At 48.3% G+C, this 15,405-nt stretch overlaps 1 protein-coding gene across 2 annotated transcripts in view; it reads right to left on the bottom strand.

Annotated features, from left to right (window-relative positions):
• Window positions 1-211: 211 nt before the first annotated feature.
• The window catches only part of Rabgef1 (RAB guanine nucleotide exchange factor 1), a 60,691-nt gene continuing 45,497 nt past the window's right edge, over window positions 212-15,405 (bottom strand). For both annotated transcript variants that reach the window (XM_026400351.2, XM_026400350.2), the window contains 5 exons: window positions 12,368-12,449; window positions 11,566-11,698; window positions 10,475-10,566; window positions 2,848-3,104; window positions 212-791 (listed from right to left, as the gene is read on the bottom strand). In XM_026400351.2, the coding sequence (XP_026256136.1) occupies window positions 393-791; window positions 2,848-3,104; window positions 10,475-10,566; window positions 11,566-11,698; window positions 12,368-12,449 (963 nt within the window). In that variant the 3' untranslated portion in view covers window positions 212-392. The remainder of the gene's footprint in view (window positions 792-2,847; window positions 3,105-10,474; window positions 10,567-11,565; window positions 11,699-12,367; window positions 12,450-15,405) is intronic.

Genomic DNA, 15,405 nt, shown 5'->3' with positions numbered 1-15,405 from the left:
CAATTACAAACTCCTTCAAACCGTGGGACAGTGGTAACAGAGGACTCTCTTAAACACAACTTGACAGCATTTGCTTGTTTCACCCTTTAGAAGGCAACTACTCCCCCAAAACAGACCACAGCGAACTGAGGAGGCCCACAGAAAATCATGGAGGAAAAGAAGGTGTAGGCAAAGTTTCCACACAAGCCTTAAATGAATCTGTTTCAATAACTCAAATAAATAGTACTTTATTATTAACTAAGCTTCTCCTACCCGGAAAAACAAAACAAAACAAACAAACCACCCCCACGAACTGTACCTTAAAAATGCTCTGGCATCTATAAGCAATGGAGTCGAACTCCAGACCCCGCTTGCAGGCTGCAGGCCTAGAGCAACACTCCCACGTCAGGTCCTCATCCGGCATAAACCTGAGGCTGTAATGGTGGGGGGAGTTTGTCATTTTCAACATTTTCAGAGTCAATAGCTGCTAATGGTTGACTTTGGGGCTTAATTTCCAGTGGATATTTCTCCACAATGTCTTGAACTTCTTTTGCAATTCCATCTGTCCAATCTATTAAGTCTTTTTCAAGTTTCTTGGCTTCATTCATGATTCTTTCCTGTCTTTCATTCAACTGAGACAGGAGATCCAAGTTCTTATACATCTGCTTCACACCTAAGCAGGCATCAGGAGACCAGCCCTCGGGCTCTTGCTTCCTGGGAGAGGTCTGGCCAGACATGTAGCGATCAAAATCCTCCTGACTCAGATTCAAAGACTGGGCATCTAATTTCTCAATGAAAGCCACAGCACAGCACTGCAGGAAGAGGAGGACGGTATTACAGTCAGATTAGACAAGCTGTAAGTATTCAAACAGATTTTTAAAACCTTGTCACAGAGAAGTTAAAATGGAAGCAAAAGTAAACACACAGACGAGTGAACCTCCATGTATGTCAGCTTCAAAAACCACCAACCATATTTCCTTCATTCTCCCAGGAGGTCCATCCTTCATTCTCCCAGGAGGTCCAGGCCTGTGTGCAGCTCGCAGGGATCCACCAGCCACTCCCTGCAGAGCTCTGGCCAGGCAGGGGCAGCTGGTGCCTGTGGATCCTGGAAACCCTGATGCACATAGACCTCTGGTCCTTGGAGAGGTATTAACATCAGTGGTCAGCTGTCACCTCTGTCCCTGAACAGCAGTGTTGTGTAACCCTGGGGGAGTTGCTGGCGCTCTAACATTCCTGGCTCTGCAGGGGAGAGCAACTGGGCAGCCAAGGCCAGCACAGAAGGCCCAGTTAGGAGAGGCCTGCCGCTTTCTCATACTGACTAAAATTTTCTACAAGGGACATATACTAGATGCATATTTTTTAAAAAGCTATTTTCAACACAATTATAATGCGCCAATAAAAAGAAGTAGGGAAAAAGCTATTTTCACAAGAAAAGTATGTACAACAAAAAAGAGAGAAACAGATGACTCTCAGAACATCTTCTGAGAAACCCACCCACCTACACTACTGCTCAGAGCAAGTCACCCCTCTAAGGAGCATGTGTCACCCTCACAACTGACTTCTGTGTGGCCACTCCCCTACTGCCCGGGGAGGGAACCCAAGGAGATCCTGACACCCCTGGAGTGTGAATGGACACAGGGCGGGAAAGAAAAGGCCACTGAAGAGAAAGAGTCTCAGCTCTCAGCAAATTGTGTGAGCCCAAGACAGGCAGAGCTCTGTGACCAGGCGAGACAGCACAGGAGACAGTGGAGGACAGACGCCAGGGAGGAACTCAAGGGGGAAACACCAAGGCCACACAGGGACAAGGGGAAGTGGGTGGTAGGAGCCAAGGGACAAAACCAACTCCAGACAAAGGTGGCATCAGGGTGCCGGGGGAAGCAGAGCAGGCCGAGTGACCCCCATCGCTTCCTGGGGCTTGCTCTGGTGCGCTACAGGCACACACAGGAACAGATACAGTCACACATGCATGGGACAGAATTCGCTCCACTCAGTCCCCAGTGCTTCCCCTTTCCCTCCTTGTTCCTCCTCTCTACTGGTTTTCCTTCTGTTTATTTACAGTTTTTGTTTAAAATTAGTACTTTATAGATACACATAAGGGTAGAATTCATGTATGTACACAGTATAATTTGGTGAATTTCATTCTACTGTTTCAAGTGTTTTAAAAATGGATTATAGGAGCCAGGTGCAGTGGTACACATCTGTAATTCCAGTGGCTTGGGAGGCTGAGGCAGGAGGATTATGAGTTCAAAGCCAGCCTCAGCAATGCCGAGGCGCTAAACAACTCAGTGAGACCCTGTCTCTAAAAATAGGACTGGGCATGTGGTTCAGTGGTGGTGTGACCCTGAATTCAATTCATGGTACCAAAAAAAAAAAAAAAAAAAAGGGGATACAGGGCTAGGGATTCAGCTCAATTGGTGGCCTGCCTGCCTTGCATGCATAAGGCCCTGGGTTCAATCCTCAGCACCACACACACACACACTCTCTCTCTCTCTCTCTCACACACACACACACACAAAGTCTCCTTCCTTTCTCCCCTTTCCTTCAAAAAATAAATAAATAAATAAATAAATAAATAAATAAAAAGATTACTGTTGAAGACTGGACTCTCTCAGAGTGGAAACAGCCCAGTGCAGTGACTCCCAGCCCACCCAGGACCTTGGTGATGCCTATAGAGGTGGGGCTGTGCCCTCTGTTTGCAGTAGAGTCACACACTCTGGGTCACAAGGGCTCTGTGACACAAAGTGAGCACCCTAGCCATGCCTACTCCTCCCTTGTGAGCAAGGACCGGCTGTAGGCCTATGAGTGACCCGCACGGCCTTGGAGCACCCCCTTCCTGGTCTCCTGCACAATACTGAGCGCAGCCCTCACCAGGTTGGTGAAATAGTAGCCATCCTCCCCGGTCATCAGCCGACTAGGGTTGCAGAAGCGGGTGATGTACTGGATGTTGGACTGCAGGCGTGGGGGGTTGCCCTTCAGCACGATGTAGATGAGCGTGGGCAAGAAGTCATCTGCAGAAGCGGGCTCCCTCTTGGTGACCTTGATGGCATTGAAGATGTGCTTGCTGCACCTGGTGATGCAGGCCAACTTATCCCGAGGCACACGCTTCGAATCCATTTCAATGATGTCTACAGGGCAGAGAGACAGTGCTACGCATGGGAAAACAGTCACGCCCAAGAAGCAAGAGGGTAACTGTCCTTATCTGTCAGGTTACACAGGTGTTCTCACTGACTCCCACCCCAGTGGTCATCTAGCATGAAAACCCCAGAGCCCAAGAGCACAACAGGATAGGGCTGGGTGGGGCTCAGTGGTGGAGCGCTTGCCTGGCACATGTAAGGCACTGGGTTGCACCCTCAGCTCATGAATGTGACCGGGGTTTGCCCACAGAGCAGGCGCCCCACCAGGCAGCACAAGTGCTTCCACAGGCTTCGCCTGGAGCTCAGAGCACACAGGGCGAGGAACAGAGGTCTGAGAGACTGCACATGGGAGCTGGGACTGGGGCTGGGGCTCAGGGTGGAGTGCTTGCCTGGCACAGGAGAGGTACTGGGTTCCATCCTCAGCACCACATAAAGATAAATAAAGGCACTGTGTCCAACTACAACTAAAATACACATATGATACATAAACAAATAAAAAAGAGAGAGAAGCTACACAACGTGCCCTCATCTACCACTGGCTTCTAGTCACAGTGGGAGACTGGGAGGAAGATGGTTTAAAGAAGCCTCCCCACTGCCTGTTTCTCTGTGAGTCTCAGACTCCGTCTCAAGGTCTCAAGGTGCCCACTTTGTGCTAAAGCTGACTTGTAAGCACAGTAGTGACTCCTAGGGGGAAGGAGGAAGCTGGTCACAGGGACAACATAGCTGGACAGTGGGGACTCCACCCAGGGGTTCCACAGCAGAGGGGCAGCCACAGCTCACAAGCACTTAGGAAATGACCCTGATGGGATCATTGCATGTGTAGCCATATGACAAACCCCACTAACGTGTAAGTTAACATGTTAAAAATAAAGTAAAGGGGCTGGGGATGTGGCTCAAGCGGTAGTGCGCTCGCCTGGCATGCATGCGGCCCAGGTTCGATCCTTGGCACCACATACAAACAAAGATGTTGTGTCCGCCGAAAACTAAAAAAATAAAAAATTAAAAAAAAAAAAAAGTAAAAAGCAACGTGGCATGGGGCTGGAGCTGGGGCTCAGTGGCTGAGTGCTCACCTCACATGCTTCGTGAGCCACTGGGTTCCATCCTCAGCACCACATATAAAAATAAATAAATAAATAAAACAAAGATATTGTGCCCATTTTCAAAATAAATAAATAAATAAAGCAACATGGCTACCACACCAAGCCCCTCATGTGGCTCTCAGAATGCAGCCCGATCAGGCCCAGACAAGCCAGTCCCCGTGGCTGGGATCTCCATCAGCTAAGGTGTCCACAGAAGCTGCAGGACACTGACAACCCACTTGCAGGCAGAAGGGATGAAGCAGGGGTATAAATTTACCTCAAAATAATTCTTCATTTCTCTCAGAAAACTACTTCACTGCCTGTGACTACCACCAAATCCAACGAGGGGGTTCTTTTTGCAATTCTAGGGACTGACCCCACTGAGCCATATCCCCTGATTCTTTTATTTTTTTTTTTGTTTTGGGACAAGCATCTCCCTAAGTTGTTTAGGCTGGCCTTGAACTTGCAATCCTCCCGCCTCAGCCTCCTGAATTTCAATGATCACTGGGGTGAGCCACATGCCCCACACTAATGGGCTCTTAGAAGTGCACAAGAGCAGGACAGCTGGGCAGGGTGGCTCACGCCTGCGATCCAGGGACTCAGGAGGCAGGAGGGTCCCAAGGTTCAGGCCAGCCTTGGCAACCTATTAAGAACCTGAGCAGGGCTGGGGATGTGGCTCAAGCGGTAGCGAGCTCGCCTAGCATGCGTGCGGCCAGCACCACATACAAACAAAGATGTTGTGTCCGCCGAAAACTAAAAAATAAATATTAAAATTCTCTCTCTTTAAAAAAAAAAGAACCTGGGGCTGGGGATGTGGCTCAAGCGGTAGCGCGCTCGCCTGGCATGCGTGCGGCCCGGGTTTGATCCTCAGCACCACATACCAACAAAGATGTTATGTCCACCGAGAACTAAAAAATAAATATTAAAAATTCTCTCTATCTCTCTCTCTCCTCTCTCACTCTCTCTTTAAAAAAAAAAAAAAAAGAACCTGAGCAACGTAGTGAGACCCTGTCTCTAACAGAATCTAACAGAATTGTGTTATACACACACATAAAAGCTCCAAAGGAAATACCACTTTTATGTACATGTAAAGTACCAATAAAAAAATGGGTAAATGAAGGTGTGAAAGGAAGATCAAAAATAGGGGGAGAGAGGAGAGGAAGAAAAGGGAGGGGAGCGGGATTGAAACCAAATTCCGTGCATGTACAATGTTGTCAAAAGGAACCCAAATATTATGCGTAACTGTAATGGTCTAATAAAAAAAAAAATCAGAAAACCAAAGGGTGGGGATGTGGCTCAGTGGAAGAGAGCCCCTGGGTTTGATCCTTAGTGTCGGTCTGACTTTCACACACATACAGGAGAAGAGATTATGAAGGATGTTTTTTTTCTTTATCTTTACATTTTTTTGTTACCAGGGATTGAACCCAGGGGTGGGTGCTCTACCACTGAGCCACATCCCCAGCCCTCTTTATTTTAAGACAGGGTCTTGCTAAGTTACCAAAGCTGGCCTCAAACTTGTGATTCTCCTGCCTCAGCCTCCCCAAGTCACTGGAATCACAGGCATGGGCCATGTGCCCGGCTGAAGGATGGACTAAGTACAACGGTCAATATGGCCCAAATAACAAGAGGAGAGAATGTGTGTCAATGTGCACACATCTAATTCAGCTGGGCTTCAGGGAAGGAAAGGCGGCGAGGTAGCTCAACCTGACCATGCATACTTGTTGTGGCAGACGGCGGTGTGCGCTGGGCCCTGCTCTCTGGGGGCCTCCCAGGATCCCAGATGGGAAGACAAGGTGTGGGGTCAGATGTGCCAGACAGCGCAGGGGCCTTATTTTAACTGCCTAATGTGTTTACTCGCCACACTCACAATTTGGGGTGTGTGAATTACATAACGCACGTGTGTGGTCAGGCTCCCTTAATCTTTCAATTCTGGCTTATAATTATCATTGCTATGTCCCAATCTCCCCCCACCCCTACTTTGGAGTAAGTCAGTGCACCTCCTTTTTTCTTTATTACCACTTTTACTACTTTTTTCTCCTAAAATTTTTTGAGACAGGGTCCTACTAATCGTATAGGCTGGCCTCAAACCTGCAACCCCTGCTGCTGAAACTGCAGGGAGTACCCTGTGCCCAGCTCCATCGTTACTGTTTTCATTTATCTTATTTAGCCTTCTACCTTTTACTGTTGATTTTGAGACTCTATTTTAAACCTTTTCAAAGGGATCAAACCCAGGGCCTTGCATACCCTTCCCCTGAGCTCCCAGTCTTAACTTTATCAAACTTTCAACCTCTTGCTCATTAGTCTTTCCTTTCCAAAGTGAGTAACAAGTGCAGTGTGTCTGGCTGCCACTGTTGGGCAGAACTGGCAGGCAGAGGGAGGGGAGGGGAAGGGAAGGGAAGGGAAGGGAAGGGAAGGGAAGGGAAGGGAGGGGAGGGGAGGGGAGGGGAGGGGAGGGGAGGGGAGGGAAGCAGGAGGCGGATGGGACAAGGATGATTTCCAGGTGCTGCTCCTCCGCCCCCAATTGAGTCCTTCTGGAACCCAACTCCAGCGTGCAGCCCCCTGATTCACATGGCCCTTCACTGGATGAAATGGGAGGAAAAAGTGAAAAGCAAGAAACTCACAGCCGCCTTTGTTTTACTTGGAGTCATGATTTCCTGCCCTTACTGCTTACTGTGACTGACACTCAAGCTGTGGGATGACTGCACTGGGTCTCTGTCCAGGGCTTTTACCAGCAACCAGTAGGGCTGAGTATGCCTACCTTAGCCCACCCCAACGTCCAGGTTGATCTTTCGTGGAATTCTGACCGCAGCACAGGTCAGACCTCTGGGTCATGTTTTCTCACTCCAGCACCTACCTAGCTGTAGGGGACTGACTGTCCCAAGGATGTTCAGAGCACCTTTGACCTCACCCTCCAGAGTCACCAGCTCCTCTGTAGATGTGGCAGGCATTCAAATAGTCTCCAGATGGGGACGGGGTAGAGTGCCTGCTTAGCATGCTTGAGGCCCTGGGCTTGATCCACAGCACCAGGAAAAAAATGACTTTTTTTCTCTCCCAGATGATGCCAAATGTTCCCTGGGGGCAGTGGTACCCAGCTGAGAACCAGTGTTCTAGGCAGATGGCTCCAGGTCAGGCAGAGGTCGTAAGAGCAGCCGCTTAATGAGAACAGGGACTTTAGACACTGACCAAAGGCACTGACATCTCCTTGTACCCAAACTCTTGGAGCTAAGAGAAGCTGATGATGGGATCCTCCCTCTCCTCTCTGGGGGGACACATTCTTCTTTTAAGAAATCCTGAAGCTGGGAAAGGCGGTACGCCTGTAGTCCAGCTACTCGGGAGATTGAGGCAGAATGTTCACTTGAGCCCAGAGTTCCAGACCATCCTGGGCAACCCATGGAGACCCCACTGCAGGAGGTAAGGAAGAAGCGGTGGGAGCGAGGGAGCAAGGGAGGGAGAAGAGTGAGAGAAAGAAAAGGGACTCCTGAACCGTGTTTGACTGGCCTGGATGATTTTTCCCATTTCTGCAGCTCTGCAGCAGACCTTACAGCTGTTACCTCTCTGCCCTGAAAATGGGTCCCCTGCCCAGGAGTGTATGAACCACACCATGTGGAGGGACTGGCTGCATGTCCTGCCTGTCCCACCATCCCTGGATGGCTGCATTCACTGCTCCTGCCTCCTTACACCGGAAGCCTCACATGAACCCTGGGCACCAGCCAAGGCCCCTGTGGACATTCCCTACTTAGGTGCAAGTCCACAGCCCAGGACACCACAGCTGCCAAGTCAGGCCTCAGGACCACTGCACTGGGAAACGGGTGGTTCAGACCTGGTCAGCCGTGGCCAGGCTTCAAGATCCAGTGATTCCCTTGGGAAAAGTTTTTCAATGAATAAGATTTTTCTCCTTGAATTTGATTAAAAGGTAAAACTATTGTTGGAGCATCTCTCAAAGAGTTTTAAGATCAAATTTGTAGGATTAAGATTTCAAAAGTTTCTTGGTTGGGCTGGGGATGTGGCTCAAGCGGTAGTGCGCTCGCCTGGCATGCGTGCGACCGGGGTTCGATCCTCAGCACCACATACCAACAAAGATGTTGTGTCTGCCGAGAACTAAAAAATAAATATTAAAAATTCTCTCTCTCCTCTCTCACTCTCTCTTTAAAAAAAAAAAAAAGTTTCTTGGTTTTTGGTTTTTCACATTAGTGGTTTTAAACTTTCTTTCCTCTAGCTATCAGAGGAAAAACACACAGGGGTAGACTAGCCATCTCTCCCTGCAGCTTCGGGACCCATCCTCCTGAGGCTGTTTCTGCATGCTTGACTTTGCTGCACATCTGCACATGTGAGCTGCTTCCAGCCCTATGACCAGCTCCTCTAGCATACTGTCCTCTGAAGGGTCTCAAAGCCTTTCATCACAGTAGGCCTCCCACAACAGAGAAGCCCATTCCAGGAGCCCCAGTGCCAAGGCTGGGACCAGGAGGACCCTTCCCCATCTACCTTCCTCTAGAAACAGACATCAACTAGTGTGTAAACAAACAAGACTCACAGGGCCAACTCGGAGCACACGGGGTGACCTGGGGAAATCCAGCCAATACTCCTAATTTTACTGTTTACAGCTAGTGTCCACTTTGGTGACTCTTGTACTCAGGCAGACAATTTTAGATTAGAAAGTGACAAGACTTGGGGACCAAGATGGGAGAGAAAGACCAAGAAGGCTTTTTGAAGGTTTGTTTTTGAATTCCTACTATCAAAAGATCTCTTGAACCCTATCTCAGCTGCCTTGAGAAAGTGTGGCCTTACAAAGGCTGTTCAACTCTGGACATCCTGCAATACTCTTTTTTAGTTCTATTTTAAGCAAACAACAGTTTTCCACTTGCGATTTTTGGTTTCACATGGTCTGCCCTGTGGTTTTTAGTCTCTGGAAAAACCAAACACTAAGTCCAAGCCCACCTCTGATCTCCTACGGGGTCCCTGAGCAGAGGGTAGGGCTGGGTGACTGCGCTGTAGCAGAGGTCCACTCCCCACCCTTCCCCCTCCCTCCACAACACCAGGGAATAGCACTCCTCCTGTGCCCAGCCGAGCTCTCAGCCTTTCAAATTACTGCCCATTTGAACAAAGAGACTGCAGACCTGGAGGTGGGACAATAGCCCTCTTAAGGATGAAGTGAACATTGGCCACATCCTCTGACAGTATCTGTCCCCACAGCTAGAATGGCAGCCTCTGAGACCTGAGTCCAGTGCCTTTCTCCTTTGCTGGCAGAACAATGGAACTTATCCCTTTCAAAATCTTGACCTTGTTGATGGGCATCGGGGACAAGGACGGAGCTTTCAGTACTGGGACCTGTGAAAGCCTAGTGAGAAAGCCTGGCACAATGATGACAACAGTATTTAGCTAGACCAGCTACACTTAGTCCTCAGAACCTGCACGAAAATGAGAGTAGCCGACCTAGCTACAGGAGCTGAAGGGTGCAGAGCCTCAGGAGGCAGAGAACATCTGGAGAGACCCATGCACAGAGGCACCGAGATAAGCAGGTTCCCGTGGGAACCTAGTATGTGGGAACCCCCTCTTCACAGCCCTCATGAAACCACCATCTCTCCCGGTGGCTCTCCTGGAGCAGCCTGCTGGTGGCCTGCCTCTGGCACTGCAGCACCTAGGGACCCCCTCTGCTCCCCAGCAGGACTTCAGCAGCAGCAGCAGCAGCAGCAGCAGCAGCCAGGGGAGGAGCCTTCCGACTCCCTCCCTGGTGGAGGGGAGGCTGGCCAAGGCCTCTTAACGACTGTGCTGAACTTGTGCCATCCTGCACCACCTCCTAGCAGGAGTGGTTACTCCTCTGAATAATGGACAGACACGGCATCAGATGCCTGCATCTGCACAGAATGATAGGGCCACATCCATCTGGGGCACTTTGTTTACTTCCTGATCAAACCAGGGAATCATTCTAAGCATACCCCTCCCTCGGGTTAATGACCAACCAGAGGCACCTTCTTAATGTTCTCCAGCTCAGGGATTACTGTGCCTCACCAATTCCCTGCTTGCATTCAAAATTATTTTGAATACACAAATGCAACTCAGTCTTAAAAAATTCATTTTAGCTCTATTTGCCCCTAGTTCAATGCTCGAACAATAAGACTCTGATCTCTAAAAATGAAGGGGAAAAGGAGTTTATCTGCTATTCTGAATGCATCAAATTCAGAAAACACTCTTGCAAACACTTTCCTGACTTTTGCTCACTGAAAACTGGACTGACAGCAATGTCAAGCCACCAGGGAGCACCCACCAACAGCCTGTTTCACTGACCTGTGATCGCTTTCACCACCATGTCAGACACTTCTGGAATTTCTTCATTGACAGGGACACAAAGCATCTGAGGTGTAACCCAGTGCAGGGCTCTACAAAGAGAGAGACAGTCAAGAGAGTTCCAAGAATGGGAGGTGGTCTTTTGTCTTGCCCTCCCTTCAGCTACAGGAAAGGGGCATCGCTGAGCAATCAGACCATCCTGGGCCCAAGAGCAACACCTCTGCATGCATCAGGAGCTCAATTGACCTAACCAAGTAAAGAGAATGCTAAAACGAGGTGTCTCCTCCACGCCTGTCACAAGAAGAACACGAGACCATTACACTGGGTGAAAGAAGTATTTACTACTGAGACTGGAAAGCACTCTACATGTAGATCTGAGAACAACTGCTGCTCTGCATCCTCAATGTCCTTTACACTCCCCAAGTCCCTACCAAGACTGCTGTGGACCTCTCTACTTGTGTAGCTAATGCTCACCCGAACCTCAGTCTAGCAGCCACTCGCTACGTCTGGCTCCCACCACGGACTCCACCTTCCCCTGGCCCAGCACCGACTGCTTACCTCTGGGTAAAGAGCTACCAGTCCCTTGTGTGGCCCTTGTTTGGGATTCCCAGGGCCCTCTCCTCCACACACATTAGGGCCCAGCCCTGGAACCATTCCCACACCTAGGAGGCCTGTCCCCAAGCGTGCCACCACCAGTGGACTGCAGAGCACTGTGGCTTACTCCACTGGTCCTGAGATTGGGAAAGGAGTGACTGCAGGAACGGCTGAACAGTGGGCACAGAGGTGCGAAGGAAGGTGACACCTGAGGGGGTATTCACAGCCCCTGCCAGACAACAATGCACAGAAACACAAAAACCAGTCCTGTTCCCTGGAAATCTTGGTGATGTGAATCAATTTCAAACACAAATCTGAAACTGCTGGAGTCTGACATACGAGCAAGACTACCCCAGGCCCTTCCTCTGGGGCCACAGCCGTCCTGTGCTCAGGCACAGGCAGGCAGTGTGGCTTTCTCAGTCTCCTGAGGGCTGAAGCACAGGTGCCTTACTTTCGGACAACGTGTTCTTCCAAACAGAAGAAAGCAAGATGAGTACCTGATCCTCTTCTGAATGGCGAGGTCCTTCTTCTCATCGTCTGTGGTTTCTGGGCAGAACACGTGTTTATAGAGGCGCGTCATGATGTACTTTTCAATCTGATCCATTATCTTCTCAACTCTTTCTGGAGGCACTGAAACACACGGTGGATACAAAAAGCTCAAGAGAAGGGCGGACATTTTAAATTAAGAGAACATCTTCACACTATCTGCTACATAACCTCAGCATGGTCATCAGCCAAGGACTTGAATTCCCAAGACCCAGGGACACTGGCCAGCTTCCTTTCATCTCTCGGAGGGTTACTATAACACCACTGAGATCCCCGAGGTACATGTGGGGCAGGTTCTTGGATAGGCGTGTGTGCTGAGTACATCCTAAGGTACAACAGCAAAGCAGGTCAAATTTCAGAAGAATCTTTAAAATCCCAAGTCCATGATTCTCATGTTTTTTTTGGTTGCCCGAACTCCCTTAAGGACATCATCATCATCAACAATGAATTACCAAAATGGTGACTCTAAAATGGGGATTCGTTTAGAAAAGCTTTCCAATGGATAAAAGGGCTTCAATCTACTTCCCCTTCACCCACAACAGAGATGGCAACACCTGTTCAGACAACGCTCCACTGCTCTGGTTGTCTTGGAAGGCACTACCAAGTATGAGCCAGTGGCCACGACGTCATGCAGTGGTTCACTGAAGGCTGTGGCCAACCAGCCAGGCTGGCAGAGGAGGAGGGCACTGTCAGGAGGTGGGCGGCAGCCTGTGCCAACACCAGCAACCCTCAATGGCTGGCTAGCACAGTTACCTTTTCCACGGGTCTGCATTCTTTCTGCCACATTCTGGTAAAAATCCTGAGTACACTCTGACTGCTCCTCAATGCTCAGATCCTGAAATAGAGGGAGGAAAAGGCTGCTTGGCAGCTGGACAAAGCACCCAAGCAGAGCTCTCAACCGTGAGAGGTTTCCAAACCAACTCCTTGCACTGGTGCTCATCTGAAAAGTACTTACAAATTATATTCATTCTGCAAGGAACAATAACCTACCCATTCATATTTTATGATGTCATGACCTTTTAATTTTTCACTCTATATACATATTCTTAACATAACTTATGTACATTTTCATCCATCTAATCTACTTAATCATCTTTGATGGCGTAGCCAATTTGTTTAACCATGCTCTATCACTGTGCATTTGGCCTGCTTCCCCCTCCCCTTTTTAAAATATTTTGTTGTTGTTGTTGGAACTTTATTTTTATTAAAATGTGGTACTGAGAATTGAACCCAGTGTTTCACACATGCTAGGTGATTGCCCTACCACTGAGCTACAACCCCAGCTCCCTGCTTCCCTTTTAGTAGTCATGAACAATTTTTTTTTTTTTTTTGCTGAGGTGGACAGGGACCAGGGATTGAACTCAGGGGAACTCTCGACCACTGAGTCACATCCCCAGTCCTATTTTGTATTTTATTTATAAATATTTCTATTTATTTAGAGCCAGAGTCTATGCTTAGTGCCTTGCTTTTGCTGAGGCTTACTTTGAACTCCCAAACCTCCTGCCTCAGCCTCCCAAGGTGCTGGGATTACAGCTGTGCACCACTGAGCCCGGCCTATGTACAATTTTTTTGAGACTGTTATCTTTTGAGTTACTTTTTTGTAACTATTCCAAAAGTGGCATTAAATCACCTTGATAGCTCCAAGTATCTACTGCTGGATCCAATCCTCAGAAACCCAATGTGCACTGCCATTAGCCGAGTGCAGTCACTGACTTCACCACACCCCTATAACGTGGGGCTCTGTGATTTTATTTGCTTTTAGTGATTATACAGGTACACTGTGTGTCTACTGTTCACCTTCTCCAATGTCAATGTCAACTTTAAGCTGATGTGAAAAGGGCCTTCCTCACCGCCCATCTACACTCAGCTATTCCCCAACTTTTGCTCTTTCCCACTCTTCAATTTATTTCAGATACTAGCATTGAACTGGTGGTCCCGGCTCAGGATCTGGACACCGACTCTCTCGGTGTCCATGGTGTGCCACCCTGCCGACTCCTGACTGCCCTGCTGCTCGAGGCCTTGTTCCTGGCTTTCCACCTCTCTACACTACTACACTGTTCTCTGTGCAGACTGGCCTCACTCTCACCAGTCCCCTCAGTTCCCCTAGAAAGCACAGCCTTCCAAGTCGGTAAGCCCCATGGCACTTTGGGGTCACTCTGCCTGCAGTCCCATGCTGTCTACATTGGTCATCCACAGAGGAGCCCTGGCTGGCTTAAAATCAATCCTCAGCAGGAAATCCTGGCCTCCCGCCTTGGTGGGTTCGCACACAACGCAGCATTGAGCGCCCCCACTCTCCTCGAGCTCCACTTTACAAGTTACTCCCACTCACCTCCCCTGGCCACTGAAACAGCGCCAGCAGCTCAGCTCAACTTCTCTCCACAGCTGTGATAAGCCTCAATCCTTTCCTCTGAGATGTTCCCGCTTAGCTTCCACAGGAAACTCGCATCTAGAACAGTCTATGCGTAAGCTGGGTCTTTCAGCAGCTGGTAGCAAGACGGGGCTCTGTCTCCCCTTCTCTCCACTTGTCGTACAATTTACTCCTGAAGAACTCACACTGCTTCTGGTATCACTGATTTTTACCAAAATCTCATCTGGTTGTGATAGCTTTCATTTTAGAATACATCTCAAAGGCTACTAGATTTTAGAAGCCTCCTTTCCATGAATTTTTCTTTCCTCCTCTTCACAAAAATTTTATACTTCTATCATTCTGTTTTCCCAAAGATTATTTCCCCCTAAAATTTTCTGAAAATCATATTTCTATCCACTTAGAAAGAAACTTAACACATAAATAGTAAAACTGCCCAACAATGTTATAAAAAGGTTAATAAAATGCTCCCAGAGCCTTCTGTCTAAAGGGGAAGATAAAAAGCCAGCATTCTGCTATTCTATTATCATCGTAAACAAGAAGGACATGTAACTCTCTCACTTTTTTCTCTTCTGAGACAGGGTCTCACTATGTTGCCCAAGCTGGCTGTGAACTCCTGGGCAGATTCCCCTGCCTCAGCCCCCTGAGCAGCTGGGAATGCAGGTGCTTGCCACCATGCCCAGCTTAACTATGAACAAACTGTAGTCATTCATAGGATTATTACAGTTAACTGGAAACACTTTGACCTTTTCAAGACCTAAGTGTCCTGTTGTACTGATGATAATGGATCACCATCCCCGGTTTTGCACAGTCACTAAAATTTTATGTTATAATTCAGAAAACTTTTTTCTAATAGATCTGATTGTTGCTTATTCCCACCCCCAACCACCCAACTAAAACTCATGGCTAAGAGGGCTTTGTTCACCATTATACCTCAGATCAGTTATCAGAGCCGGGCATGTGGTTAGCTCAACCTTCTCTGAAGGAGTAAATGTGATCCGTTATTATCATCCCCCTTTGTAATACTGTGAAGACACTGGGAAATAACCCTCATCTCTTCCATACAACAGAGGCAATGAGGGCCTTGGCATTGCACTCTTTTCAAGGGTATTTATATAGAGTACTAGGAGGCAGAGAAAGAGGAAAGGGTAGATTGTTTACTGTCCCAATACAATAAAGACAATGATTCCTTTTAGAGCAAAGATCCGGCTGACTCACTGTCCATGTGAAAGATTCAGGATCTAAGTTCAAGGTTCCTCTTCTCTAACGCAACTGTGACTACCAGCATTACCTGTCATCTTTGCATTGCCCGTAGGACTAAATACTGAAGGAATTAGTGCAAATGCTGATAATTTGGCTATTGCTATCAGTAATAAACTGGCCTTTTATCTCTGACCCAGGAGACTCATGTCTTCTGCAAGAATCC

This window comes from Urocitellus parryii, chromosome 9, assembly GCF_045843805.1.
Source record: "Urocitellus parryii isolate mUroPar1 chromosome 9, mUroPar1.hap1, whole genome shotgun sequence".
Taxonomy (NCBI): Eukaryota; Metazoa; Chordata; class Mammalia; order Rodentia; family Sciuridae; genus Urocitellus; species Urocitellus parryii.
The sequence above is the reverse complement of the archived record's forward strand: the minus strand, read 5'-3'. Positions and strand labels throughout refer to the sequence as shown.